At 56.2% G+C, this 27,982-nt stretch overlaps 10 protein-coding genes across 10 annotated transcripts; 5 read left to right on the forward strand and 5 right to left on the reverse strand.

The window, feature by feature from the left end:
* Positions 1 to 27: 27 nt before the first annotated feature.
* On the reverse strand, positions 28 to 1,690 carry F5144DRAFT_51318 (mitochondrial 37S ribosomal protein mS38). The gene is made up of 2 exons (XM_066786574.1): positions 978 to 1,690; positions 28 to 919 (listed from the first exon to the last, which is right to left on the reverse strand). Exons 1-2 carry the CDS (start codon positions 1,279 to 1,281, stop codon positions 186 to 188), a joined length of 1,038 nt encoding a protein of 345 aa, XP_066648864.1. The 5' UTR covers positions 1,282 to 1,690; the 3' UTR covers positions 28 to 185.
* An 838-nt stretch (positions 1,691 to 2,528) lies between these two features.
* On the reverse strand, positions 2,529 to 3,802 carry F5144DRAFT_51299 (uncharacterized protein). Its single transcript, XM_066786571.1, has one exon. The coding sequence runs from the start codon at positions 3,556 to 3,558 to the stop codon at positions 2,767 to 2,769; it is 792 nt and encodes a 263-aa protein (XP_066648865.1). The 5' UTR covers positions 3,559 to 3,802; the 3' UTR covers positions 2,529 to 2,766.
* Positions 3,790 to 7,120, reverse strand: F5144DRAFT_51227 (glycoside hydrolase superfamily). The gene is made up of 5 exons (XM_066786561.1): positions 6,396 to 7,120; positions 6,110 to 6,308; positions 5,849 to 6,059; positions 4,299 to 5,783; positions 3,790 to 4,241 (listed from the first exon to the last, which is right to left on the reverse strand). Exons 1-5 carry the CDS (start codon positions 6,968 to 6,970, stop codon positions 4,021 to 4,023), a joined length of 2,691 nt encoding a protein of 896 aa, XP_066648866.1. The 5' UTR covers positions 6,971 to 7,120; the 3' UTR covers positions 3,790 to 4,020.
* Positions 7,121 to 7,731: 611 nt separating this feature from the next.
* F5144DRAFT_51491 (Metalloenzyme, LuxS/M16 peptidase-like protein) lies at positions 7,732 to 9,764 on the forward strand. Its single transcript, XM_066786598.1, has 5 exons — positions 7,732 to 7,983; positions 8,051 to 8,176; positions 8,258 to 8,335; positions 8,394 to 9,079; positions 9,142 to 9,764. Exons 1-5 carry the CDS (start codon positions 7,834 to 7,836, stop codon positions 9,527 to 9,529), a joined length of 1,428 nt encoding a protein of 475 aa, XP_066648867.1. The 5' UTR covers positions 7,732 to 7,833; the 3' UTR covers positions 9,530 to 9,764.
* A 1,553-nt stretch (positions 9,765 to 11,317) lies between these two features.
* Positions 11,318 to 12,173, reverse strand: F5144DRAFT_556552 (uncharacterized protein). The gene has a single exon (XM_066787983.1). It carries the CDS (start codon positions 11,824 to 11,826, stop codon positions 11,575 to 11,577), a length of 252 nt encoding a protein of 83 aa, XP_066648868.1. The 5' UTR covers positions 11,827 to 12,173; the 3' UTR covers positions 11,318 to 11,574.
* A 2,166-nt stretch (positions 12,174 to 14,339) lies between these two features.
* On the forward strand, positions 14,340 to 16,269 carry F5144DRAFT_51498 (uncharacterized protein). Its single transcript, XM_066786599.1, has 2 exons — positions 14,340 to 14,818; positions 14,887 to 16,269. Exons 1-2 carry the CDS (start codon positions 14,484 to 14,486, stop codon positions 16,085 to 16,087), a joined length of 1,536 nt encoding a protein of 511 aa, XP_066648869.1. The 5' UTR covers positions 14,340 to 14,483; the 3' UTR covers positions 16,088 to 16,269.
* Positions 16,270 to 16,899: 630 nt separating this feature from the next.
* Positions 16,900 to 18,556, reverse strand: F5144DRAFT_556556 (uncharacterized protein). Its single transcript, XM_066787984.1, has one exon. The coding sequence runs from the start codon at positions 18,458 to 18,460 to the stop codon at positions 17,264 to 17,266; it is 1,197 nt and encodes a 398-aa protein (XP_066648870.1). The 5' UTR covers positions 18,461 to 18,556; the 3' UTR covers positions 16,900 to 17,263.
* A 159-nt stretch (positions 18,557 to 18,715) lies between these two features.
* Positions 18,716 to 24,250, forward strand: F5144DRAFT_637551 (Golgi CORVET complex core vacuolar protein 8-domain-containing protein). The gene is made up of 3 exons (XM_066792664.1): positions 18,716 to 19,369; positions 19,433 to 19,868; positions 19,918 to 24,250. Exons 1-3 carry the CDS (start codon positions 19,016 to 19,018, stop codon positions 24,096 to 24,098), a joined length of 4,971 nt encoding a protein of 1,656 aa, XP_066648871.1. The 5' UTR covers positions 18,716 to 19,015; the 3' UTR covers positions 24,099 to 24,250.
* A 192-nt stretch (positions 24,251 to 24,442) lies between these two features.
* On the forward strand, positions 24,443 to 25,791 carry F5144DRAFT_523870 (PIG-P-domain-containing protein). Its single transcript, XM_066786778.1, has one exon. The coding sequence runs from the start codon at positions 24,501 to 24,503 to the stop codon at positions 25,572 to 25,574; it is 1,074 nt and encodes a 357-aa protein (XP_066648872.1). The 5' UTR covers positions 24,443 to 24,500; the 3' UTR covers positions 25,575 to 25,791.
* A 777-nt stretch (positions 25,792 to 26,568) lies between these two features.
* Positions 26,569 to 27,775, forward strand: F5144DRAFT_589022 (uncharacterized protein; the record flags this gene model as incomplete). Its single annotated transcript, XM_066789994.1, has 4 exons — positions 26,569 to 26,627; positions 26,783 to 26,862; positions 26,927 to 27,244; positions 27,729 to 27,775. The coding sequence occupies 4 exons, from the start codon at positions 26,569 to 26,571 to the stop codon at positions 27,773 to 27,775; spliced, it is 504 nt and encodes a 167-aa protein (XP_066648873.1).
* Positions 27,776 to 27,982: the final 207 nt, after the last annotated feature.

Genomic DNA, 27,982 nt, shown 5'->3' on the forward strand with positions numbered 1-27,982 from the left:
ACTCTTTCACCTGCGTCCCCCCACTCTATGTGCGATTATGCAGATGTAAAATGAACTCAAACCAGAGCCAACAAAATATGCGTTTGGATGTGAACCGTACACCCTGACACCAGGTCTCTAGACAGGAGCAAGTAAAAAAGAGAGAGATTGGGGGCAAGGGAATATTTACACAGGGGTTGAGCCCCTTACAAGCGATCCAGCTTCCGCCGCAAGTTCCGCGTCTTCTTCATCAGCTTCTTGTACTTCTTCTTCTTCATGCGCAGCTTGCGCTGCCGGCGCACGCTGATGGCCTGCATGGTGCGGCCCTGGTGGCGGCGCGACTCGTCGTACCGCAGCTGTCGCCACAGCATGCGCTCCAGGAAGGACTGTGGCCGCTCGGTCGCCCCCTCCTCGACCAGCTCCGGGCTGTGTGCCACCACCTTGACCTGCCCGTCGGCGTCGACCGTCTCCTCGATAGTCACCATGGCCTTGTACACGCGCGTCTGGGCGTCCTGCTGCTCTGAAAGCTCCTCGGCGATGGCGCTGTTGGCCGACTCAGCGTCGATGGCGGTCTCGGCGAGCGGCTCGGGGGCCGGGGGTGGGGCGTAGGGCAGGTACTGGCCAGCCATGGGGTTGAGCTGGATGTGGAGGTTGGTCTCGGAGCCGTCGGAGTGCTTCAGGCTGAGCTTCGCTGTCCCCTCCTCGGCGTCGTGGGCCTCTTGCGACCGCTGCTTGTCTCCGTTGGCAACGTTCAGTTTCGACAGGGGCTCCTCCAGGTCAGATACCGTTTGTGAGAGGGTCGAGAGCACGTCGGCGACTCTGTTGTTTCGGGTCCGCGAGGCGAATATCCGGGCAAAGGCGTCGTCGGATACGGACTTGGGCATGAGCTGCGTTACCGAGATGGGCCGGTGCAGGGCGAAAAAGGTGGAGAGGGCGAGGCCTGCTGGCGTGTTAGGGGGTTGGTTCACGCAACAGCACTAAAGTGTGACAATACGAACCTTCATCTCCAATATGCCTAGTACTAGGAACACTGGGGGGTTGTGGAGCCGCCGCTTTTGCGTGCCCCTTGGTCTTTTCTGTCTTGGAGCTTCGTGATGCGGGAACCGGGCGGGCGGCGAAATCCTTGGACCCGTCGTCCGGGCTCGACGGTTTTGAGGACGAGTAACGGCGTTGTTGAAGGCCTGTCTGCCTATACGACAGGCTGTATGAGGCAGCAGCTCGCGGGACGGACGAGGCCAGGGAGGAAACGGCGGGCGACTGAGGCGTCGCAGCGACGACACGGCGCACGGACGAGGGCAGCATGGTGGGGGATGCCGCCTCAGGCGGAGCAGCACAAGTTTGTCTATGCGCAGCTCTCCTTTGGTAGGCTCGAGGCACCGGCTAGAGTGGTGCGGGCGGCGTGCTGGTCGAAATTGGTGTCGAGATGTTGATGGTTGGAGATCACCAGTCACTCCTCGTTCGAGAATCAACGGCCTCGCCAAATTCGGTTGAAGTCCTTGTTGGCCGTTTTCGCCGCACGAAAATGGGTCGCCCAAGGCTTGGCAAAGGTACGTCCTTTTATACTGGTCTGTGCGTAGGTTGGGTTGAGTGCGGTGTGGTTTGCATTGCAGGGGGGGAGGGAACGATAACCGATAAACAGCAACAGAACAACAGATCTGGCATGGGAACAGCGTCAACTTCCTATTTCAACTTCCAAGTTGCAGGCCTCAGATGATAACCAACTCACAGTCGCTTATTACCCCCCACTTCCCTCTCGCCTCACCCCCCGTACGCCTGCAATGATCGCGTCACGTGGCGTTTAGGTATTGCGGATGCTGCGCGGACACACCGACTAGTTTGAGGCGTGCCATTGCCAAGAGCGCCAACCTCGAACCACCCGCGGGGTTACGTGCCCAGGTGTCATTGCCCATCGCACTCCGCCCCTCTCAGCGTCACAATGTCACAGGCTCACGGAGAGAGCGAGAGAGCTCAGCTGGCGTCTGAATGGATGGGAGTGTCCTAAATGTACTTTCCCTGGTGGGTAATCCATTTCCATCCATCGTGCTTTGTGGACGTGGGTGAATCTTATGTAGTGTCGAGATGCAACAACTCGGCATAAAGAACAACTCGAGGAGCCGACAACTTTCCCGAGATGGTACCTGGTCGCAGCGCCTGGCCAGACGCCCCCACCCGCCCCTGCATCCCGAACACTCCTCCCGCAATTCAGAGACAGCACCGGGATCCCGAACCTCGTGACTCCGTCCCAAGTCCTGCTTCTCATGCCAGTGAGCGAATAACATGTTGGCCCCACGCGCATGTGGTGATCGGCGCATGTTTTTGTTCCTGGTCAAAGCCCTAAACTGTGAAGTCGACTACTTATATCGCTCCTGTTGTGTTCTTGTTAGTCCGTTATCCCCTTGTTTCTGCCGTTTAACACGTGTAGTCTGAAGGACCGGTCCCGGACCAGCCCTTCCAATCGGTGTCAATCTACGGGGCCCCTGCATGACACCATGCGTGCTTCTGCGTACTGCACTGGGACACCAACCTGTTGTCGAACGACACGCTCACGGTCCACCCAGGGTTGTTCGTATGCGGTCACGTCTGAAGGGCGACTTGTGATAGAAAAACTATCAGGCTACCTATCTATCTAGCGCCGTCACAACATAAAGTGGTGAGCACCTGGGGAATCTGCTACGTTGGCTGGTCCAGTCATTGCTGCGGGAAATGGTGAATCTACCATCTGTTCCAACGGGTTTCCCAGCGGGAATCGGTTCTCGTTGCGAGACCCACGATCGGTTGCAAGGTCGACTAGCCCGTTGAGATGGCGCGAAACTCAACCATTAAGGCGGCCCAGGAAAGTTCGTTGTTGTGCGCCTTCGCGATGAACCGGTTATACACGTCCGGGTGGGCTGTGGCGATGGCCTCCAATGCGCGGATGGTTGCTGCATTCTCAGTCATTTTCCAGCTCTTGGTTTGATCGAGTCTCTGGCGGAGATAGTTCAGTCGATGTTGGAACGTGGAGAATTTGTCGTAGTCCTCTCTCTTGATCGTGAACATCTCCCGGCATAGCAAGAAATTGGCTTCATGGGTGTCCTTGTTGAAGTATTGCGCCAATTTATCGAGAGTCGACTTCGGGTTCCGTTCCGTGATATCCCAACCCATGCCCTTTAAGTTGGTCCACACTGCGTGGTCGGGGACAGTCATCTGGATGTAGTTATCGACGGCCGCCCGATCTTTCTTCCACTTCTCCTTCTCGACTTCATCCGCTGGTTCCGGGACCTCCCTAAGGACATGGTCGTGGAGATTGGCTATCTCGAGGACGTTGATCAGTTTGTCGCGCCACGTAAGGAACTCCTCCTCCTCCCTGAGGCTGTTGATCAGTGGGATGCTCCTCCTGTTTTGTTCCTCGGTGTGCCTCCTATTTTGTTCCTCAGTAAGCTGCCTGAGTAGTCCCTCGGCAAAATCCCTGCTTCGTTCCTCAATGCGCTTCCTTTTTAGCTCATTGGTGCACTCATTCATGAAATCCTTGTGAGAGTTGAGAAGCTTCTGTTGGGTCTCGGCCAGTTGGGCCAGAAAGGCCTGGAATCCTTCGTTATCCATCTTTCATAAGGATTTTCCGATGATGTCTGGGAGCATGGATTTTGGTCGACCTCGATTAACTGAGTCAGACGGCCTTTGACAACGTTGCGAGGCGATATTATACTGCAGCTTGACGAAAGAGGGAAGTGCTAACGGTGAATTTTAATGAGAGCTCAAAATCCGTGGCAAAACAGGAAACGAGAAATCTGTAAACCTTGTTCGTGTTGTTGGCTGCGCTGGGGTATACCAGACCAAAAGTGTGAGCAGCATCATTCACAATCGTATTTGGAAGACACTGATCAAAAGGCGGGTACCTAGGTAGGTACTAGTTCAGACGGCATCCCATTGCAACGACCTTAATTTTACCCTTCCCCTTGCCGCCGCAAGAAGCTAGAACACTAAACAGACGAGACGATGATCCTCCTTCCACATCGCCTTGTATTTATTTTGACCTGATATCGTTGCGTTACCGGCCAAGTCATCTCACTGTCTCTTCTCCAGAGCAAAATAAACCTTCACCTGCACCTCGTTCGCCCACCCACTCTCGAGTCCCATTTCGTTCCACGCTGTCTCGATATCCACGTCAAGAACATGGCCATCCTGCTTACTAACAGACGCAGTGTGAGGAGGGATCGGCTGCCCCTGGATAGTCACCATGAAGTCGTCATTGAGCGACAGTCCGGGAAGCGCCGAGATGTAGATGCCTACAAGAAGTCAGTACCACCATTTCACCAACACCCGGTGTGGTGTTAGCCACTTACCCAACACCCCCAACGCCTTAACCGTCGCATCAACAACCATCCTCCCATTCTCACGAGCCTCAAACACGGTCCTCAACACGGCCGCACACCCGGTCATTTTGCCCACCAGCCCCAAGTTCGCAAGCAACACCTCCCCTCTCGTCCTTGACTGCACCGCATGCAGCGGATACGCACAGAGCACATCACACCCCCTGGCCCCCAACGAAACCGCCAACATGGCCGCCGGCGACCCGACCTCCAGCGGGCGCGTCACCCGACCCGTGGCATGCGAGCGCACCACATACCTCCCCCCAGCCTCCCCACCCCCCACACCCGGAAACCGCCCCAACGGCAAAACCTCCGTAACCACGCCCTCCGCCCGGACATTAAACACGCCCACAATCCCCGTCCCCGTCCCCGCCCTCCCATGGTACGCACCCACCTTCAGCAGCGCCGCCGCCGCCGCCGCCCCGTCACCATCACTACCACCATCACTACCACCACGGTACTCATTATACACATCCATCGCCCTGCCCGGCACACTCGGCCGAAAGACAACCGTCTTCCCGCGCGGCGTGGGGCCCGACACCGCGCGCAACAGCGCCAGGTCATGGCGGCCGGGCACGTCGGTCAGGCACACGGGCCCGCCGCCCACGCAGCGCGCGGCCGCGTGGAACGTTGCCCAGCCCTCACCACCGTCATCTCCGTCGTGGTGGGTGGTGGTTTGGAACATGTCCCAGTCCGGGACGATGTTAAGGTGCTGGGCGAGCAGGGCGTTGTGGGCGCCGGCGAAGACGTGCCAGGGGTGGGCGGAGGGAACGCCGGGGAAGAAGTCGTCGGAGATGCGGCAGGCGATGGTGGGTCGGGTGTGGGGGAGGAGGGAGTGGAAGAGGGTGGGCGGGGTGAGGGACATGCAGGAGGTGACGTGGCCGCTGAAGTGGCGGAGGGAGGCGGATGTCCAGGCGTCGAGGTAGGCGGTGGTGAGGGTGCGGCGGGTGGCGGGGTGCGGGAGGGTGTCGAGCATGTATTGGGCGTCGGTCTTGACGCCGTCGACGCCGCTGGTGGTGAGGAAGGTGTAGAAGTCGTTGTAGAAGGTTTGGATGGAGGATGGGGCGATGACGGTCATGGTGTTGTTGATGGGGAGTTGGGACTTTTCGGGGTCGTCGCGGGTGACTTGGATGGTGTCGTAGCGCTTGGTGAGCGGGCCGGACGGGGAGAGGCCGCCCCAGTAGCCTAGGAGGGCGTGCCATACCGCGATGTACCGGATGTTTTTGTGTTTTGAGCGGATGTCGGAGACGAGAGCCTTGAGGCCCCTAGGAAAGGCCTTGGGTTCAGCTTCAAAGTCGTTCCAGCCGTATTGCCACTGGCCATCGCCGCGGTAGTCAATGTCTTGCCAGTTGTCGTCAATGATCAGGTTGGATATCCTGATGTTGTTCTCCGCTAAAGTGTCCAGTGCCTTCAGAACCTTTTCTTCGGTCAACTTTTGACCCAGAGAGTTCCAGGTGCCTAATGATGTTAAGGTCAGAATAAGCGGTATTACTAAAAGTAAAGTAGGAAGGCCGCCAACTCACAATATCCCAAGCCGTCGTACCAGTTTTCATACCACTGAGCCCCGATATCACCTTTCGTTGTGGTCTCGGTCACGATTTGGGTGGCAGATGCACTCGTTCCCATGACTAAAGAACGGGCGTGGTACATGACAGCAGCAATCGTGCTCTCGAAATCGTCACCGACTGCTACTAGGGCAGTCCCCGTCGCTGATTCGGCATTGTCACTCCGAATCTAGACGAACATTAACCCCTATCACAATCATGATTTCGGGATTTACATACATGGAGCGTCAAGCCGCCGGAATCGCCACCTCGGAACAAGGTGGTTACATCCTTGATCCCACTCATCCCGAGGAAAACCATGTGCTTGCCTTGGGTGGAAAGGAATGAACAGAGCAGGGCATCTTTGTCGGGGCTAAACTTTGATTTACCTTGCCGCGGGGCAAGCCAAGGAGTCGACGTCCTGACCAAAGCAAACCACCTGCTGGTGGTTAGCTTTTGTTGGGAATCACTAAGCAACAGACCGAGGAAACCCATAAATCCGCCCTTTTGTTTGCTAGCCCCTTACCTGAGAAATCGACCCCATGGGGTACCGACCGGAGTTTGGTAAAACGTCGACTCGTGCTCCTTTGCCCCCTCTACGTCGGCCTCGATGGACCATAGTCGAGTCCTAGGAGTCTGGCTCATATGGCTCTTCCACTTGAGGTCTGGGTTTAGATTCGGAATCAGGTCCGGCAACTCCTCAGGGTCGCCCTCCTGTGTCGGCTTCTGATTAACCACGATCACCCCATCGTCTGAGTGTTGCTCATCGCGAACCCATCGCCACTCCTCGGCACCAGTCCGTTGCCGGAACTTGATCGTAAAGGTTAGCGAGGAACGGACGACTATTTTAGCCGTGAAATACAGCCTTTCGATCGTCCCGGCGGGTTGGTGTAGGTCTGTAGGCTGAGCATCTGGTTGACTCGGGATACACTCCGCCTCGGCCCACTCCGACTCATCACCGTTCAAGTACCAGAAGGCGAGCTGCCATGGTTCAGTCTTGAGTTCACAAGGGACCTCGAGAACGACATGGAATGTCACATCGCCATTCTGGAGCTGGGTAACTTGGCCGAGGGGTGGGTATGCCGCGATAAAGGCCGCCATGTTTGTACTTAGAAGTCGGGCTTCAGCCGGACCTGGGCTCGATGTGTACAGATAAGATGTCAGAAGTGGTGCGGAAGCTTGATGCCAGCGCTAGCATAGACGGCCTCGGACGACGTATCAGTGCATAGCAGTGTGGGTCAGACTCAGAGCACTTGCCAGAGCTCGCCCAGCATAGCCCAACGAGGATGGCAGGTGCTAACCGATGAGCTAATTGGCGGGATATTACGGGTATGCTAATCGTCTTGCGGCGGTGGGAATCTTTGGGCTCGGAACTGTGTTCAGCCCACAAACCAGGGGACTTTTAATGAATGAAGAATGGGGTAATGATATGAATGCTTGGGTTGAAATGAGACGGCGCAAGATGGACACTTGCGGTCGTGAGATGACCATCCAAGTTCGAGCCTTGCAACGCCAACGAATAGCTATGCTTTAACATCGCATTATACATTATCATCCAAATAAGTGGCCCTTCCCTATCACATACCCAGACTTCCATCCCCGTTGTAATTGTGGCACGACAAGAGAATGAATACACTTTCAGTACTGTTATGAGGAGCTCAGGCCCCAGTGCAAGAGAGCACTGAGACGAGGTCAAAAGGATGCAAGGAAGCCCGACAGCTGTGTGGCCTGATAGCCAATCGCAGAAACGGAATTTCAAAATGCCAAGAGAAGTTGCCGGGCAAAAGAGCTTCGATATCACGTGAGAGGAGCTCAAAGCCAGGTTTGGCCCGGGCGTTCCCGAGCTGGGCCTTGGAAGTGAGGCAAAATTACGCTGCATACAGTAGTTTTTTGAATCAAGCGAGGAGCCAGGACTTTCCTTCAAACCGCTCATTTTCCAACCCCCCCCCTACACATCCGCGTCCATGGCGTCCCGGAGACTCGCTCTGAACCTCGCGCAGGGCCTTCGCGGCCGCGCTGGAGGTCTTTCTCTCCCCACCAGGCGAGGCCTCGCAACGCCGCACTCGTCGCCTGCGATCAAGACCGAAACCACAACACTCAAGAATGGCCTAACCGTGAGCTACCCCCCTGACACCAATTGACCAATTAGCCCTAGTCGCTCACTTGTGTCCCTCCCTCCAGGTCGCGACTCAGTACTCGCCCTATGCCCAAACCTCGACCGTCGGCGTGTGGATCGATGCCGGCTCCCGCGCCGAGACCGCCGAGACGAACGGCACCGCCCACTTCCTCGAGCATCTCGCCTTCAAGGTACGGATCGACTCGCCGGCGCCCGTTGCAGCTCGAAACATTTTTTGAGCACCCGGCCGATGGTTCTGACTCGCGGAATAGGGTACCTCGAAGAGGACACAGCACCAGTTGGAGCTTGAGATCGAGAACATGGGCGGCCACCTGAACGCCTACACCTCGGTTCGTCATACCCCGCGTATTTGGCGAACCCCTCGTCGATCTCTAACCCCGGTAACAGCGCGAGAACACTGTCTACTTTGCCAAGGCCCTTAACGAGGACGTCCCCCAGTGTGTCGACATCCTGCAAGATATTCTCCAGAACTCGAAGCTCGAGGAGTCCGCTATCGAGCGCGAGCGCGACGTCATCCTGCGCGAGTCTGAGGAGGTGGAGAAGCAGGTCGAGGAGGTTGTGTTTGACCACCTCCATGCCACCGCTTACCAGGGCCAGTCCCTGGGCCGCACCATCCTCGGCCCCCGCGAGAACATCCGCGACATCACCCGCACCGAGCTCGCCAACTACGTCAAGAACAACTACACGGCTGACCGCATGGTCCTTGCTGGCGCCGGCGGTATCCCCCACCAGCAGCTTGTCGAGATGGCCGACCGATACTTCTCCAAGCTCCCGTCCAAGAGCCCCGAGACCAGCGCCTACGCCCTGTCCAAGAAGAAGCCCGACTTCATCGGCTCCGACGTCAGGATCCGCGACGACACCATCCCCACCGCCAACATTGCGATTGCCGTTGAGGGTGCCAGCTGGAGCGACCCCGATTACTTCACCGCACTGGTCGCCCAGGCCATCGTCGGCAACTACGACAAGGCCCTTGGCAACGCCCCCCACCAGGGCAGCAAGCTCAGCGGCATCGTCCACAAGAACGACCTCGCCAACAGCTACATGAGCTTCTCCACCAGCTACAGCGACACTGGGTAAGTCTAGGTTATGGGTCGTTATTTATGCAAAAAGAAGGCATGCTAATGTATTCGTCCAGTCTCTGGGGTATCTACTTGGTTACCGACAAGCTCGGATCCGTCGATGACCTGGTGCACTTCGCTCTCCGTGAGTGGTCGCGCCTGTCGAGCAACGTGAGCGAGGCCGAGGTCGAGCGCGCCAAGGCCCAGCTCAAGGCGTCCATCCTTCTGGCCCTGGACGGCACCACCGCTGTCGCCGAGGATATCGGCCGCCAAATCGTCAACACTGGCCGTCGCATGAGCCCCGGCGAGATCGAGCGCGTCATCGACAACATCACCGAGAAGGACGTTATGGAGTTTGCCAACAGGAGGCTCTGGGACCAGGACATCGCCATCAGCGCCGTTGGAAGCATCGAGGGCCTGTTCGACTACGCGAGAGTGCGGGCCGACATGAGCAGGAACTTTTAAAGGAGGCAGAGGGGAAAAAAGGGATGAGTTGGATGGAAGAGGTCCTTCCTTGTGGAGCGGAGAAGAGGCGCCCGGGTCAATGTATTATAATCGGTCATACATCCGAGCCCAACACGTGAAATGTACTGTAGGGGGCGGGCGGGTAGACATAGATCAAACGATCCTGCTTCTGTTGTTTAGCCTGGTTGGCGGACTGCATCGCACGTTTGGAAGATCTTGCGTGCGCCTACGGACATGGGTGGTTATCGACATGCGGACAACCTCAGTTGGAGGGTGAATACGGAACTGGTTGTGTCCTTCACTTACCTCCTGCCTTGTTCTACTCTCTACCTGGCGGGCATTTCCAGGGGTCAGGGGCATTGCCAAACACCAACCGCAGAAACAATGACGCTCCCACCATGCTTGGTCGGCTTGTTGCCCTCCATCATTCCCATACTAGACAAGCCTTGTGGCCCTTGTGAGCTGGAGTATGGCGGGCGGCAAGATCGAGGGGAGAGATGGGAGGGAGGTTTGGTATCGTTGTTACTATTCGTATGTGGAACAGGTTTGTGGCGAGCATGACATCTTGGTAGTTCCAGACATTTCGTCCCTTGATATCCCTCGGGACATGGTAATAGGGAAGAGGTGTGAGATTTGTCCACGGTACCATATCCGAAGCGATTCCGAGGGTGAGATCAAACCGATACTAGAACATGGCTATGCCTGTTGTGGTCTGGTTTCCGACCTAAGGTCAGGGGAATCGGAGTGGTTAAGGGTTCTTTTTTTCATGATTCAGGGTAAAATCAGCTAATTCCACAGGGTGCAATATCTTCTGTTGAGCACGGCTTGACCTGGATTCTGATTTGGCTGTCTGTTCAAGTGTGCCATCGAAGGGATGGATGATGTGCCGTGCTTCAAAGGCACCACGAGGCAAGCTGTGAGACAAGCAGAACTCGGGATGGTACTCGGGGTGGCACTCGTGATGGCATGAAGAGGAAGGGCTCATATCAGTTGGACGATAAGGATATCTGGCGTCACAAGTCACTCCTGGGTTTTGCGTTCCTCATATTCTAGAAAACGCGACCTCATAAAGCCTTGCTTACATGTCGTGATCTCACTCGAAATAAATTATTCGGTGGGAGTCCGGGCACCCTGGTCCGGTAACCCAAGGTCACATCCTCTCGCAAGCCCTAATCTCTCGGAATAGCTTCAGTTTCCCTGCATATACTACCCCATGGGTTGTCCATGATTATGCAAGTTGACCTGTAGATCCCGTGGTCTAGACGTGGTTTTTAACATCACCAGGTCCTCTTGTATGGGCAAAACGGAAAGCACATACAGCGACGTCGCATCAGTGATAAACTGATGCAATGTGGTGATCGGCTTATGATCTCACCCAGGCTGAGCCGGGCTAATCAGGGATGATGTGAGCGGTCTAGAAAGAGAGGGTCATGAGGGCAGAGTCCATTTAAACTGCGGCACTTGGCTGGGGTAGCACGGCAGCTGCAGGGCGGGAGCAAGCAGTGGGTGAGGTGGATTGGGGGGTGGTGAGTGAGTGAACAGCATCGTGGTGCCATGATCGACCTTGACCTGGCCGGTGACAGCGCGAATTTGACAACTCCGTGATAAAGCCGCCTCCCGGATACTCCGGTCATCGGGGAGGGTGGTTAAACTCTGGAGTTTGCTCGCGTGTGTTCTGCGGGTTCTGTATGTTTTCCATTCGGCGTGCTGCACGGTGTTGACTCGGCATCGATGGGAGTCTCGGAGTGTATTCGTAGAGAGCAATCATTGAAGGTTGTATTGCTGTGTCACCCGTTGCCCGACGTTGACGGTCTGCGAATAGGCGGGATTCATTTATTGACGCAAAAAAGGCTAGATTTACAGAGATACCTACACCTAAGTGGCTCCTTCCGATTCCCCGGTTGCTCTTCGCCGGAAACCCCGGCACAAGCAGGTCATTCTTGCCTTTCTCTCCTCGCCCGACGTGAGGACGGGAATCTCCAATCCCCGAAGCCCTTTAGACTTGCGCGTCTTGGTGGGCATCGCCTCATTCTTGACACTTGGCGTCAAGCCTGGGCACATTCAGTATTGGGACGGAAGTGTGCCCGGGTCGACTGGAGGAAACTCGGCTCTGTCGGGTTGGAGGTTGCCGGGCCTCGGCGGGCCGTTTGTGGCCCATTTGTGGCCGTTGTGGCCCCGAGGTGGTGACGATTAACAGGTAGCCCCGCCCCCGCTACTGCTTGATCCCGTCTGATCTCGCTGAGCTGGTTCGCTACCGGGTGCACACCGTGGTGCCTCGCATGCGGAGCCACGCTCATCCAGTCAGCTGGTGCTGATGTTTTTTTTTCTTTCCTTTTCAGCCTGGCCAACCCGCGACTTGTGCAAGAAGAAATATGTCTTGGGGGTATGGTGACAAATATTCGACCTGGCCCCTCCCACTTCCCAGGAACACCCACCCCGCCAAAGGCAACTTTGGAAGGATCATCATGCAGGGCATGTTTGTTCGCAAAGTTGAGATCAAATAAGCAATGCGTATTCACCAGACGCTAGGCGTACCTGAGACGCTCAGCCCGTGTGGGCGGTGTTGTGGTCGGCGGCCAGGCGACCCGGAGACCTTCTGTGTGACTTGTGGATGGAAGGCATCAAAGAGAGACACGGGGAAATTTTATTTGTGTTCTTGTACGTCCGTACATCCCTCGATACCTTCTTTACATACACAGTCATGACAAAAACTTGCCCCAACCTTGGCTACCACAGCATGCAGGCTGTGCAAGGATCAGGTCGATCTCAAGACGGCTTTGCCTCGACAAATCGTTGTGTTGACGACCTGCAGACGCTCGCTGCAGTGTGACCCGCTGTATTCCCCGCGCCAACAACGACGCCATCTCCAGAACAGACACGCTGCGGGTCAATGTGCCGCGGTCCGTCTGCGGTCTCCATATCCTCCTCCCCCAAGAGAAGAGGCGGCAATTATCGTGCCGTCTTGGATCCTGGAGCTTGGTTAAGCCGTGTTCGAAAAGGCCGTGTTACTGGGTCGTTGAGACCAACCAGGCCTTTTTGAATCGGCAATCTGTAATTATTTCGTGGCTCGTAATATTTAGAGGTACGAGAGGACCCAACACCAACCAAGGATTCATCACACAGGTAGATATCTCCTCGGTACGACAACCGTGATATCTGTTCGCCCTGCAGTGCCGATCGGGTACCGGTGATACGCCCGTACCAACACCTCGTGCAGCGAGCGTCAGGCGGCATCCCTGGCTCTTTTGGACCACAGAAAGCAATTGGCTTTTCGGTTTGCAGATGAGCGCCGCATCATCACTAGTGCCGGCGAGGGACATGTATGGAGCACTGCATACACAAGCCTGCGCCTCTTGATGGAGGAGTTCTGCTATTCGTATATGCGTTGGTTCTGTTGAGGTGGATTATCGCATGAGGGTGGGCTTGACGACCTGGATTCGAGCTCTAACGGTTTATTTAGCAATCTCAAACATCCAAGGGAGGCCGCCTCCGTCGTCTGTTTTGGTGTGACCCTCGGGAGGTAAATTCAGGCACAGCACAGCGAGTTAATTTGGAAGCTGATGCAGTTGGGCGGCTGGGTATTTCACCACACCATCTCAGCCTAGAGCATACTTCTCGTCGAGATGAGTGAATTGCTTGCGCGTTGTAAAATAGCACGCACAATTGACTGGGAGAATGCGTTGATTGTTGGGCACGGGGACAGACAGCCTTGCCCGGATATCACCGATACTGATTTGCGTGTATCGAGGGGTTTCGCAAACAGTTGATTTCTTTCGTCTGCGAGGTTTCAGGGCCAGCACTGGTATGCTCCGTGAAGCTTCCGGATTTGGTTAGATGCGGGCATCCCGCTCTCGCTTCCAGCCCGGCCATTTTGGTTTTGTCGCATCCCAAAACACACGGCGCGAGCTTGTCTTGCTGGGCCGCCGATGGCCGAAAGCCGTTGAGAATCATGTCTAATAAATCTGTATATTTTTGGGATCAAACGCAAAGGCGCAGGAAGTTCCCGACGGCGTAAACATCTAGTCCCGGGATACGCCGCGGGTAGCGCTCCGAGAAGCGCGTCATTGGGGACGGGATGGGCTGAACCCGCCCGAGAGGTTTCATCTAGGATCCGCCAGAGCGACGTAACTCAAATTGATGAGTGAGCACGAGCAAAGTGATGGAATGGGTCCCAGGTTGACGTATTCTGTTTTGTGTACCCATTGCATCCATGCACTGCGTACATGCTGCGCCTAGCCTCGTCAGCCCATCATTTCGTCCGCACTCTCGCACCGCATCAACGAGTAGGTCGCTCGAATAGAGTTAGTTGTATCCAATGGGCTTGCTTTTGTGGCCATCGAAGGTCGTCAACCATGGCTGCCAGCTTTCCCGATCCCAGCTTGGCAATGCCCTTGTAAATCCCGCCTGTTCCGGACCCCTCCAACTCTCCAGCCCCCCTGCAACCACCCAGTCTGCCAGCCCGTGCTTGGAAGGACCTGCCCCACAATACCAACCATTCCTTTCCTCGCCTTCCGTCGAGTCGACACAGCCCGCCCGCTTCCTTGCCTCCCCCACAGAGGTTGCTTGCCCCCCGTCCGGTCTCAGATGGTGCCGCCGCCCCAGCGCCCCTATCAATTTTCCATCGCCCACCCACCACCCCATTTCAAGATCTTTGTCCCCCATCATTTTCTCCACTTTCTGGGTTCACTGGACGCCTTCGCTTCTTCCGCCCATCGACCCATCTATGAGCGTTTCCCAGCCTTTCCGGGGGATTCGCTCTCGACTCGAACCAACCATTGCGCATCAGCATCAGGCCGGTTTTATTTTGCACGCTGGCAAATGAGCCATCGTGTTCCTTTGGGCCGCATTTTAGTTACCCATGCTCGCGCCGCTCTTGACAAAAATTGCCTGATGGACACTCTGCGCCCGTGAATCGTTCAAGTCGCCACCGAGTCTCAACATTGTCTCCGGCAAGATGGCAATCCTAAACCCCGCCGTCGTGGAAGCGGTCCGAGTGGTGGTGAGGCAGGCCACCGAGGTCGCCGTAACGACGGCCCTCTCACAAACCCCGATTATCGCGACTCCCAGCCCCGCGACCGCACCGCCGGTCACTTCGGCCACCTTGACCTCACTAGGTCCTTCGCCCACCGATAGCAGCACCTTAGCCAATGGCGGCCCCAGTACTGGAGGAGGAGATTTGGGAGGCGACACTGGGGGAGGAGGAGGCGGGGGAGGCGGGGGAGGGGGTAACTCTTCGTCGCTACTGTTCTTCGTCGCTCTCGGATTTGGCGTCGTCTTCACCAACCTTTGGTCAGTGTCCATTTGACAGGAAAGCGAAGCATTGGGAACTGCCGTCTAACAATGCGCACAACGGATAGGATCATCGTTGGCGTCAAGTATTGCTTTAGGTATAATGCACGAGCCCGCCAGATGCGAAACGAAGAAGGGGAGCCGATCGGCATGGAGGCTGTGCCTCGCCCGCACCGCCGTCGGAGAGAGAAGAAATTGATGCCGATCGACGAAGTGAACGAGAAATTCCCGATGCTCAAATACAAGTCGTGGGTTGCGAGCCGCGCGCAGGAAGGACTGCCAACACGAGGTGGTGTATCTGTCCCCCAGAGCCGGCCAAACAGCGTCCGCGACGCCGAGGGCACGATTCCGGAAGCTTCTCCGAGAGAGCGCCCATCAACCGACGGCCGGCCGACGACTAGCGCGACGGCGACCGGAACAGTAACGGAACCCACATCCGAAACCGCGGCGGAAAATACCGAGAAGCCCCCAGTCCAAAGCCCTCGCCACGTCCCCAAGGAGAGTACGTCGAGTACAGTTGCCGGACTTCGTCGAGCATCAACAGATTCTAACCGCGACCCCGACCCCGATACGGCTGTAGCGGACAAGCACCTTAGCCAAATTTCCCATGACGAGGATGACGAAGACGAACACATCGATGCTGCTCTACCGCCAGAATGCCTAGGAACGTCGGGTGACACGTGTGCTATTTGCATCGATGCCCTCGAGGACGACGATGATGTGCGGGGCTTGACCTGCGGCCATGCTTTCCATGCTGCCTGCATTGACCCTTGGCTGACGACAAGGAGGGCATGCTGCCCATTGTGCAAGGCCGACTACTTCACTCCTAAGCTCCGCCCTCAGGCCACCACCGATGGCGCTGACGGCCAAACGCCCGTGGTCCACGTCACGGTCACTGCTAACTCACGCAACAACCGGATGAATCTGCCTGGTAGACCGCGACCGGCCTTCTTTAGCTTTGGGCGGACAGACCAGAACAGACGGCCGACAGCAAACAGGTCTCGGCCCAGAGAGACAGGGGGTTCAGCCATTCCTGGTCGTCAGAGATCAAGGCCGAGCCCCGCTTCGCCACCACGCGACGCAACACCCGCTCAGTCTGGGGCCAGCGGCCTGCTTTCCAACCTCAGGAATGCGATCCCAACATTCCGATTTGGTAGAGGCCAGTCCGGCCAGACCGATCAGACCCAGCCAGACCCAGCGCCTTCCAGTGCTAACGCTGCTGTCACCCCATCGCAGCTCGAAGCCGGGGTTCGAGGTGCACAAAATTAACGACCAAACGACGTCGATATACTGCCGCGATGCTCATGACATATGCATCTCTCGATACCCCCATATCCCGACATGTACTCGTATTTCCTCCTTGATCACAATTGCGGCGGGCGTCTCACGCATTGATCTGCCTGGTTTATTTGCGCTCCCATCGGAGGTCATCTCGAGGACTACCCACAAGCTTCGTACCTCCACTTAACGCCTTGCCATATCGTTGGTGGGCATGCACATATACGCCATCACACACCCGGCGTTTGCACACATATACTTTTCGAGCCATAGCAATGGACGACCGCCGCGGCGGCGGTGTCTTTGGTGAGCTAGGGCTCGCATATATTAACGGAGGTCCATATCATCTGGCGGATGACCGATCTTCGCAGTTCCTGTGTTTTCTTTTTGTACTGTTTCGTCTCGCATCTCCTCAGTATTGGAATTTGCATCATAGCACATTGGCTTTATAGGTTATGGGGGGCAGGCACACTTGCCCTTTACAAGCATGGAGTTACCAGGTCGTATGGATGGACGGGCAGGACGTTTGATTTAGGTTGTTCGGGGGGTGGACGCGGGTCAGCAAACGGGATCGAAATAAAGTCAGGTCGGTGGGCAGGCTGGTGAAGGAAAGGTAGATAGATGCCTGGCTTGGGATGGAATGGGTGTTATGTGTATTTTGGATGGGTGCTTGAAATCAAATGAATATACTCTTGCAGTGTGGGGGCCCTGTTTGTGACTATGTGCCATGTCTGTGTTATAGGATGTCCCTAGAGGGAGGGGGGCTAGCTGGAACATATATCACAGGGACTATGTTTCGGGGCCAACATACCGCTTCGGTTCGCACCTGCAAATATTGTAGAAACTAGATGTTCTACCTAAAATATCAACTTAAAATTAGAAAAAGACTGTGTAAAGCAAAAAAATAGATATTATGTTGGCCCCAGCACCTGGTTGCTGTAACATGCTCCCACACCCGCCAACCCTCTATGGGTATATGGCGAGTGTATATATGGCCTGAGTGTGTATATGACTTGACTGTGCATATATCGCTTGAGTGTGTTATATCGCTTGAGTGTGTTATATCGTTTGAGTGTCCTTCGTACTCCCACATCCCTCCTATCCGTTTTGTAAATGTCCCGAAACGCCTGCGCAAATGCTTCCCCCTATCCGATCCCCTTCACAACCTCACAAATACTTCCCGCTCTGGAATCTCCCCCCAAAATTCGCCGCCCTGTTCAACAACTCCCTCTTTTGCGAGCCACTGATCTGTCCGCCCACTTTCATGTCCTTCTCCCAGTCAAACGCCCGCTTGCTCGGGTCATCGTCCTCCTCCGCTGGGCCCTCATCACCACCGCCGCCTTTAACTCCCCACTTGCCATGATCCCCCGACTTGACAAGCCTGGCAGACTTTCCAGCTGCCCGCGCCGCCTGGTGCTCCGCCACTAGACTCTTGCCCCGCGTCTGCTCGACGTAGGAGTTGATGCGCTCCACGTCCGCCCGGTTGCCGTCACGTTTACTGCGACCGCTGTTGGCTTCGGGCCGCCGCGCGGCATCCGGAGGTGTGTTGTGCGCGTCTTCCCGCCCGAGCACGGCGTTGGCGAGCCGGCGAGCCTTCTCCTCGGGTGTCTCCGTCCAGATGGAGCTGACGCCCGCGGGTTTGCCGTCTGTCGCGGCCCGCGGCCCACTCGCGAACTTGCGTGATTTGAGCTTGGTCGGGTCGGGCGCGCGAGGACCGTTGCTGGTGGGCGGTGCCAGCATCCAGTCGTCGCGTTTGGCTGCGGCCGGTTCGGGATTGGAGAGAGAAGGGTGGGTTGATCCGAGTGTGGTTGACGTGTTTTTGGTGCTGGTGGATGCTCCTGGGAGGGGGGGCCCCCAGTCGTCATCAGAGTCATCTTCTGAGAAATTGGCGTCTGGATCGGCCGTGGGCAACTCGGAAAGGGGTGCTGGCGGCGGTGCGGGGCCGAGTACGCGCTTGGGAGGTGGGTTGGGTCCGGCCTTTGCTGGTGGTAATGCTGGTCCGGTCGCGTTATCATCGGAGTCTAGAGATATTTCGTCGCCGTTGCCTGGCGCCTCTGTCGGCGGAAGGGAGGGACCAATTGATCGTTTCTTGCTTGTTGGTGCGGCCGCGCTGCTCGTAACTGTGGGAGGTAGCGAGGGGCCGATTAATGGGCCGGCTCTTGGTGGCATTGTTTCCTTTGTGCTTTGTACGGACGCTGGCGCGACTGGCCCAAAATCGTCGTCGGAATCGTCGTCCAAGGCGATCTCATCGTTGTTGTCTGCGCGGGATGTTTTGAGCGGACGCGAACCGAGCTCTGTCTCTTCTTCGGGAGTCCGCTTGCGCTTCTGGAGGTGCGGTGGCAATTGCGGACCTATAGAAGCCATAATTCTTGAAGTGTGGTCGAGTTGCAGCGTGGTGTTCGTTATGAAATTTGCAAGATTGAAGTTGACGTTTGAGTGTGAAGGTGGTGAAAAGATGTCTGGTCACAAGACAGAGAAGGGCCTAGTTAAGGCGATGCTGCTGCGTATCTTATCGATAAGGCCCCAGCCAGCCTTGCAGCCGATCAACTGCTCCCCCCACCAGGTCCAGCGGCGTTGGTGGGCCTATGATTGGGGCTGCAGGGAGCTGCGCAGTTGCTTGGCATCCATCCATTGATGCATGTCTGGACTCGCAGCATCCCCAATGCGCCAAAACACCAAACAAGTTTGACCCTTTTGTGTTCAGTCTATTCGCCGAATATATCGCGTTTCCTAAGCCGCTACTGGAAGCTCCACCACCCAACGTTCAGCGAGCGCCGAACCCTACCCAGGCCAAAAGCCGCGCCATCCCATGTCCTTGGCCGAATCGCGAACTCGACGAAGCTAGGCTTCTCGCCTTCCTACTTTCTCAAGCTACCTAACTGGCCTCCTTGGAGCAATGCCTTTCGCCCCTGACGCCCGATGAATTTGAGTCAACCCCGGGAGGAGGGTGGCTCCACGGACGCCATGGCCGACGAACCAGAGCTGCCCCGAGCAGACGACCAGGATTCGAGCTCGACGAGCGACCAAGAGACAGTAAAAGGCGACAGAGATGAGGACCACATTGCCGACCTTCTGGAAGAGGAGGGGAATACTGGCATTGAGTCCTCTGCCCTCCCTGCAGGTCCTAGCTCCATCGCACATCGCTATCGAGAACTGCTCCAAGTAGAGCACGAGACGCCATCAGAAGATGGTTCGACCGATGCCATACCCCGGCGTGCGGCTAGTCCCATGGGCTCCATGCTCTCCGTTCCGGATGATTCGCCCTCTATACAGGTAACTACTTTGGGTTGGGATGGTTGTGGTAGAACGGCTACTAATGGCGCACGCCTAATGCAGGGTTCCGTGATCTCCTCCCCCGGCAGCAGCCTACACCCCTCTCTCGCCTCTCGCCCTGGCATAGCCAGTCCTACGCCTTCCTTCCGACCCTTCGACCAAAGATTCCAGTCCCGCATCACCTCGCCATACCTCTCCTCGCCAAGACCCTCGTCCCCCGCGTTCCCATCCACCCACAGCCGGAACGTATCGATGAGCAGCCAGTTGCTACTAGACCCAGGGGACACCGAAACACCGTCACCACCATGGGAGGTTGTGCGCTGGACAAAGCTGAAGAAGCTTAATGGGCAGGTGTTTTCCGAGGCGGGCAAGAGGAACTTTGGGACTCCAACGTGTCTTGCAATCTCGGCCACCATAGTATTGGGCACTTCGAAAGGCATCATCTTGATGTTCGACTACAATCAGAACATCAAGATGATAATAGGTCCCGGGACCAAAGGTTAGGCCATTATTTCGTTCTTGTGCACCTCGATACTGACCTTTCTCAGCCGTTGAATCCGGCCCCATTACTGCAATCGCAATATCCGCAGATCATACCACCATCGCCGGTGGGCACGCGAACGGCAACATATTTACGTGGGACACCTCGCGAGCTGCTGGGAGGCCGTTTCTTAGTATCCCGCACTTGGACCCGGTGCACCAAACCGGTAAATCGGCCGATGGCCATGTGCCGAACGTCAAAGTTACCCACTTGGGCTTCCTCGGCACCCGACACACGGCTCTGGTCTCTGCCGATGACCGAGGAATGGCCTTCTCGCATCTCGCGACTAGGGGTACGGGAGCACTGGGAAGAACAGTCAAAACGACGCGGATATTGGGCCGGTACCCGGACTCGAAACCCCCGCCTGGGAAAACGCTGAAGCCAAGCACCGTCCTAGCGTTTGCCTCATTGCCTCTCGGAAACGTTGAGATGGCTACCGATGGCTTGGGGCTGACCGCGATGCTTACGCCCTACCTGCTCGTCATCGTATCTACTACCCCTATTGCTCAGACTCAACACAAATCCGCGCGACCGAAGGAAGTTGCTGCCCACAGTGCTCTGACGGGATGTTTGGCCTGGTTCCCCGGTGTCAAACTGAAAGTAGCGGATCCCGTCACAGGAAGTCAAATCTCCAAAGTCAAGCTGGTGTACTGCTGGTCCAATGTCCTGACCGTTCTGGATATTGACGAGGTCCCATCGGAGGACAAGGATAAACCACCAAGCCTGAGATTCCGGGCACGGAGTCGGTGGAAGTGCGAAGAAGCTATTGTCGCAGTGCAATGGCTAAGCCGGTCAGTTTTGACTGTGCTGACCATTTCTCAGCGGCTCATTGTCCTCGAAGACCGAAGTATGCGCATGACCGAGGCCTTTGACCTTATCCACAAACATATCTATCACGTCGACCTGTTCTCGAAGCAGCTCAATACCTTGGTGGAGCAGCTCGACGAGGAAGATCCCTCGATGCACGGCGTTGTTGCTGACGCATTCTATATGAGCTTCAGGACTTACAAAGGCCGACTCTTCCTCCTTGGGCTTAACGACATATCAATAGGAGCCTTGTCTAACTGGGCTGACCGGCTTATCGCACTCATGGAGAATGGCGACTATGTTGGTGCTATCACACTCGCAACGTCCTACTACAAGGGAGACGCCAACAAGCTCACGGTCGGACTACCGGAGGACACCAAACTAAGGCACTCCATGGTTCAGGACAGGTTGATGGAGATCATGAGAGCCTCACTAAAATACGCCTTTGGCCAAAGGCAAAAGAACAGGGAATCGACTGATGACCACCATTTTCAAGAACTCTCTGAGACGTGCTTTGTAGCCTGTCTGAGTGTGGGGGACATTGATTTCCTTTTCTACGAGATGTACGAATGGTACGAAGAGGCTGGCGTGGAGGGTATTTTCCTCGAGGCTCTGGAACTCTACATTCTCGACGGGTCCATCACTGCAGTCCCCCCGGTTGTTGTGAAGGCATTGATCACGCATTTTGTCACCAAGAGTTGGGAAAGCCGGCTAGAGGAGATGATCTGCCACATGAATACGGCTACCCTCGACCTGGACCAGATCACGGTACTTTGCAAGCAGCATGGTCTGTATGATGCGTTGCTGTACGTTTGGAACCAGGCACTGAGCGATTTCGTCACGCCACTGTTTGACCTGCTCTCGCTACTGGTACCATTGATGCAGAACGGGCAGGCGTCGGGCAGCCAGATGGACGCCGAGATATACGGCGTGAACGCTCTGAAGATCTTTCCATATCTCTCTTACGTCCTCACCGGACGAGTTTACCCAACCGGCGAGGCCCTTCCGGAAGACGTCGCACAACAGGCAAAAGCCGAGCTCTACTGGCTGCTTTTCTCGGGCAAGAGCATCACATGGCCGAAAGGCAGCAACAAGCGGCTTCTGACAAGACCGAACCGGTCTGAGGAGCCCTCGTTCCCGTACCTTCGGCTGGTTTTGAACTTTGACGCCGCAAGCTTCTTAAGCGCTCTCAACGAAGCGTTTGAGGATTCGTTCCTCAATGACTCACCCGAAAAGTCGGGCGGCAGCGCCGGCCGTGATCTACCCGAAGAGCAGATCTTTGGTCTGACGGTAAATCGGCAGTACATCGTCTCGATCTTGATGGAGATTATGAATTCGTCCGACTTTACGCCCAATGAAACAATCTACCTGGATATGTTCATCGCCAGGAACCTGCCGAAGTACCCGCAATACCTCTTGTTCCCTGGCTCGACGCTGACCAAGGTCCTGGTCGGGCTTTGCAAATACCCGGGGCAGGACCTGGCTGAGGATGCTCAGCTCAGCGCCGAGTATCTGCTGTCAGTGTACCAACCACCGGATGTTGCTGAACTCATACCGCTGTTCAAGGAAGCTAGCTTTTACCGCATCCTGAAGCGTATTTACAGAGGGGACAAGCAGTACGGGAAGCTCATTCACACCTACTTTGAAGACCCAGAAGACCAGGAAGACGTTTTTAACTGCATCGATCTCCATCTGCGGCCACAGGCAGGTCTCACGCAACGCCAGGTCCAAGACATCCACCAAGTCATCAAGGAACATTCTGCGGAATTGGTGTATCTCGATCCCGGAATGACAGCGACAACCATCGCCAAGCACGCCCCTGAGCTGCATCAACACGTGTTAGACTCGGCGACCCAACAGCCAGGTCTACAGTACGCCTACCTAAAGACAATACTGGAGCCGGAAAAGGAAACCACTCTCGGCCGCTCAACAGACAGGGACCTGGTGGAGCAATACCTGCGTCTAATGTGCCAGTTTGATCCGGACCACGTCTCGGACTACGTCGGTCTAGTCCAGTCCTCGAACCTGAGGTTAGAACAGCTGCTCCCAACAATGGAGGAAACGGGCGTGATCGACGCGGCGGTTATTCTCATGGCAAAAGACGGCCAGATTCAAGAAGCCATGGCCCGGTTGGTCAAACACCTTGAGACGCTCGAGTCGGCTCTGCAGGGTCTTCTTACCGGGTCCCAGGACGATGCCCGGGACGTACAGGCATCCGCCGAGGATCTGGTGCAAGGCCTGCGGAAGTTCGTTTTGGTAGGCATCTGGCTGTGTCAGGGGCAGAGCAAGACCGCGCGAGCAGCGAATTCGGGCTGGCGAGGGCAAAAACCGCCACCCGACGGGGCACTCTCCGCTGATGAAAACCTCTGGCTCGACCTGATCGATACAGCAGTCCAGATCACAAGACGGCTATCGTCGGCGTTGCAAGCCAACCCGCCACAGGACCCCCTTTCTCCTACCAACGGTGACGCCCACCATCCACCCCCGCTCGACACCAACAAGCTTCTCACCCTCCTCCGCGGCCTCGTCCAAACCACCTTCACCGCCCTCCTCAACTCAACCTCCGCCTCCACCACAACAACCACCACCGCAACCAGAACAACAAAAACAGCCCCAACCACAACGGCCACCCCCACAACCGGCCTCGGCACGAACCTCGCCTTCCTGCGCATCCTACGCGCCTTCCTCACCCGCGCCGCCGCCGCCTCGCCCAGCCTAGCCGACCTGCGCGCCGTGCTGGCGTCGGTCTTCTCGGCGTACGCCTACGAGGAGTCCATCCTGCGCCTCTCCAACCGCCTGCTCGACCGCTCGCTGTTCGTCAGCGTCGCCCGCGCCGTCGAGCTGCGCCAGCGGGGGTGGCGGCCCCGCGGGTCGACGTGTGAGGCTTGTGCGCGTAGGGTTTGGGGGCCTGGGGTGCAAGGGGGGAGGGGGGTGTATGAGGCGTGGGAGGCGGCGGAGGAGAGGAGGAGGGTGGGGAGGATGGGGAGAGGGAGGGGGTTGGGGGGTGGTGTGAGTGGTGCGGGTGTGGGTGGTGCTGCTGCTGTTGTTGCTGCGGTGGGAGGTGTGAGGGAGGAGCAGGAGGAGGAGGAGATGTATGTTGGGAAAGGGAAAGGGAAAGGGAAGGACTTGAGTCCGAGGTTGAGGCAGGGTGATGAGGAAGGGGAGGGTGGGAATGAAGGGGGTGAGGAGGGGAAACGGGACCCGAGAGAGGGGGGGGCGGAGGGGGCGGTGAGTGCCACCAAGAAGGATCAACCGCCGGTTTTGGGGCCGCTGGTTTTACTCGCGTGCAGGCATATTTACCATCAGAGCTGTCTGGAAGCACTGCTGGCGAAGGATGGGCAAGGAAAGGAGACGGAGTACCGGTGTCCTATTGATGGGTAGGGTAGACGGGGTAGGTGGTTTGGTTGTATGTAGTCTGGGCGATATGTTAATTATGCGGCGTAAACCCTTTACAAATTCTTGAATTTCGAATTGGATTGTGTTCATCAGATACTGTGAAATTACCCAGGTGTGATTTGGCTGCCTTGTTATTGTTGAGAAAAGGGGCTCTCGCCTGGAGAATTTACAGGGCCCACAGTGGTTGCTGTTGTTGTTGCTGCCCTGGCATTGCTTCCTGGTTGCCGATCAGTGGGGCTGGCCGCTGCTGAGCACCCCCTTGGCTGCTTGGCAACCTAGGTACCTAAGGTACCTTAGGTTATTCAATGTTTCAATGTTGCACATGCGACCACGAAACATCCAATTCTCAACCTCGTAGACAACACCACACATGTCAATGGCAGCACCATGCCAGTAATCTCGGAGGAAGAAGTTGACGAAGATGTCGTCCGCATTCCCGCATTAAACGGAAACCGGCCGTTTGCCCGACAAGATTCGTCCGGCTCAAGCAATCTCAACCCCGACCACGATCCCAATTCCACCGACGAGCACCTCCCCAACGAAGACGACGAAGAACAATCCTACTCCTCCGGGTCCGGCTCCGAATCAGAAGACGACGACGACAACAACGATGACAACAACAACCCGCGGCGGCGGCGGCCCCCACAACCACCCTTCACCCAGCACACCTTCGCGCCGCCCTTCTACGGCCGGCCGCCAACCCCCCTCCCGCCATCACCCTCCCTAACCTCCCTCCTCCGCCCGTCCCGCCCCACCACCCCCGACGCGTCAGACGACGACGGCCATGGCCACGGACACGGACACAACAACGGCGGCGCAGGCACCTCCACCACAGCAGGCGGCGGCGGTGGCGGTGGTGGGAACGGACACCCGGGCGAGCCGGTCCCGCGCGCGCGCCCCAAGGTGCCGACGTACGAGTACTACGGCTTCGTGCTGTACCTGTTCAGCTCGCTCTTCTTCCTGGTGTACCTGTTGTGGAGCTACCTGCCGTCGCCCTTTTTACACGCGCTCGGCATCTACTACTACCCCAACCGCTGGTGGTCGCTCGCGATTCCGAGTTTTTTGGTCATGCTGCTGGTGTACATCTACGTGGCGCTCGCGGGGTATAATTTGGAGATCTTGACGCTGCCGCTGGAGAGTGTGGAGACGGTGGTGGACGAGGCGGCGATGGTGGCGGTGGTGGATTCGAAGGGGAGGATTGTGAGGGGGGAGAAGAAGAGGAGGGAGGGTGGCGGGCGGAGGAGGAGGGGGACGGTTACGAAGGATGGGGGGGGGTCGGGGTTGGGGTCAGGGGCGGGTCCTGGAGAGGGTGTCAAGTTGAACTGGAGGGAGGTGTGGAATGAGGGGACGGATGCGGTCATGGATGTGCCGCTAGCGGGAGTGTGTGAGGTGCTGTATGGGGAAGGGAGGGATTGGGATAGTGAGCTGGAGGATGAGGACGTGGGGATCACGAGGATATAGTTTGGGTATTGCTTGCACAGCGTTGGAAAGGGACTATCATCCCGATGCAAAAGGAAGATAGGTACGTAAGGATACGTCAATGATGATACCCCTTTATGAATTTATGCCATGATAGAGAGTTTGAGTCTAGTGCTGCATCTAGGCAGTGCACACCACTAGAAGTATGCACAACCCGAGGTCATCCCGGGTGATGATGTAATGATCAAGTGTCTGGCACCTATATATCAGACGGCCAAGCTCGGCCGCCTCCCCTCAGTCCTTCCCTCGCGCACATCCTTTTCGTTCGTACCATTCCAATTATCACCTGTGACTAGCACCACAAGTCGATCACTTGTTGCCCGAATATTACCAGAAACCTCTGTCGGGACCTTCATTCATATCGCCCACCGATCCCCCAGCCTTCGGTCACTCCCTTTCCTTCCAAGTTCTCATCATGGCGAACGGATCCCGCGTTCTCAGACGATGCCATGGAATGATACTTCGAGCCTCAACGAGGGCTAAATCCCCCCCTGGGCATCCCTGCCCGCCGAAATCCGCCTCATGATTCTCGAGGCGATTGCACAGCAGAAGCACAAGCGGTGGGCTTCGTTGGCCTCCGTCTGCAAGGAGTGGCAATCGGTCCTCGCAAAAGAAAATTTCCGTCAGCTCAAGTTGCGGCCTTCCTGCCTCGATGACTTCGGACGTTTGATCCTTCGGCACCGGCACCTCATTCGGTATATCCAGTTTGAAATCGAGCTATCTAGATACTCGTGCCGGGAATGTATAAGAGAAGCCGCAGAAATTCTATGCTGCAGCAACGAAGAAGATACCCAGTCTATTAATCACGGGGTCCGGAAGCTATTACGGATCATCAGCACCTGGGAGAGGCGGCAGATACATGCAACAAACAACAGCCTTCCCAACGGGATTACGTTGGAGCTTAACGCCTATTCTCCCAGCGATAGAGAACACTGGTTCAAGAACTTCTATTTTACCTCTAATGCGGATGTCAACAATGACGACAACTACAAGACGGATGATCCGGGGCACGGCTAGATTAACGGTCAACAAGTGGTCCCGCCTCCTGCGGCGGCCATCCCGAGGCTCTTCTCGATGATTATATTTGATACCAAAGAACATATTCCTATTGTTCGTAGCATCACGCGCTTCATCATACGCCGGTGTTTGCGGCGCTCGCTTGCCCCTCATTCCTTTAATTTTTTGTTGAGGAGGCTGAACACCTTGGAGCACCTGGTTTACGAGCCGTGGCGGCAATGGGAGAACTGGCCCAGAGATGTGTTTGACGGCTGTAAGCGGACACCTTGTGACCCCTTTCTTGCATCATTCGTTCGATTCCTAAATCCTGGTTGTAGTTTTTACCCTTACCGTCGAACGTCTTCCCAACGCTCTCAAGAAGATTTCCGTCTTTGAAGATTTTAGCGACAGCCTTGCTACGATACTAATGGCAGACCGAAATCCAAACGCTGGTGTGCCCATGGACAAACAGGTAGAGGCCGTCCGGGTCGCAGATCCACGAGTTGGCGCGGCCTTTGCCTCCAGAAGCTGCAACCTCGAACAGCTCTCGGTGTCGTATCTAGTGAACGCCGAGGACTTCTTGGGCGCTTGCCTGCCGTCCTGGACTTGGCCGCGCCTCGAGTCTCTCGCCCTCACGTCGCAGCTCCTTTGCCACAGTTGGGGGCACCGGGAGCTCATCGACGATTTGCTTTACAGGGCCGGCATCACGGCGCTGCGGATGCCGAGGCTGCGGTCTCTGGCGATCTGGAATGGCCAGGAAGGGAATGCGTGTGCGTTCATCTACCACACGGACCAAAACTACGCCTATCTCACCTGGCGTGGTACGTGGGAGATGGACCTCAGCCCTCGGGTGGTGGAAGTGTGGGAACGCGTGGCCGCGGAGGGTTGTTCACGCCCGCTACTGGTCACAAAGCAACATGTTCAGGACGCCATTGAATCTCACGGCGATGCCATTTATCACTTGGCCTTGCCGTGTCCAGTGGTTGAACCTGAATCGTTGTGGCAAATCCGGAGGGAAGGAAAAAAAAGGTTAGTGTAGGTAGACAGGACAATGTGCTTTCCCATATATGCGATAAATGGTATTACACTGAGTGACTTGGAATTTTGACTTGGAATTTTGTAACTTTATCCATGGATGAGTTCGCGACCTAGCGCTCACCCTCTGGTTATACGTAGAAAGATGTTGAACTCAAAGAAAGGAAAGAGAAAACAAAATGAAAAGAGGAAAGAGGGAGAAAAAAGAAAAAAAAAGAAAAAGAAACTAGGTAGGTAATAACTAATGAAATAGAAAAAAGAAACCCAATGGAATTAAAAGTCAAGAAACAAAACAACTTAGGAAAAAAGAAGAAGAAACGGAGGAAGCAAAGGGGATAACGAAAAGTAAGGAGGATAAA

The sequence above is a fragment of the Chaetomium tenue genome (assembly GCF_020726465.1).
Source record: "Chaetomium tenue strain MPI-SDFR-AT-0079 chromosome Unknown F5144scaffold_1, whole genome shotgun sequence".
Lineage (NCBI taxonomy): Eukaryota > Fungi > Ascomycota > Sordariomycetes > Sordariales > Chaetomiaceae > Chaetomium > Chaetomium tenue.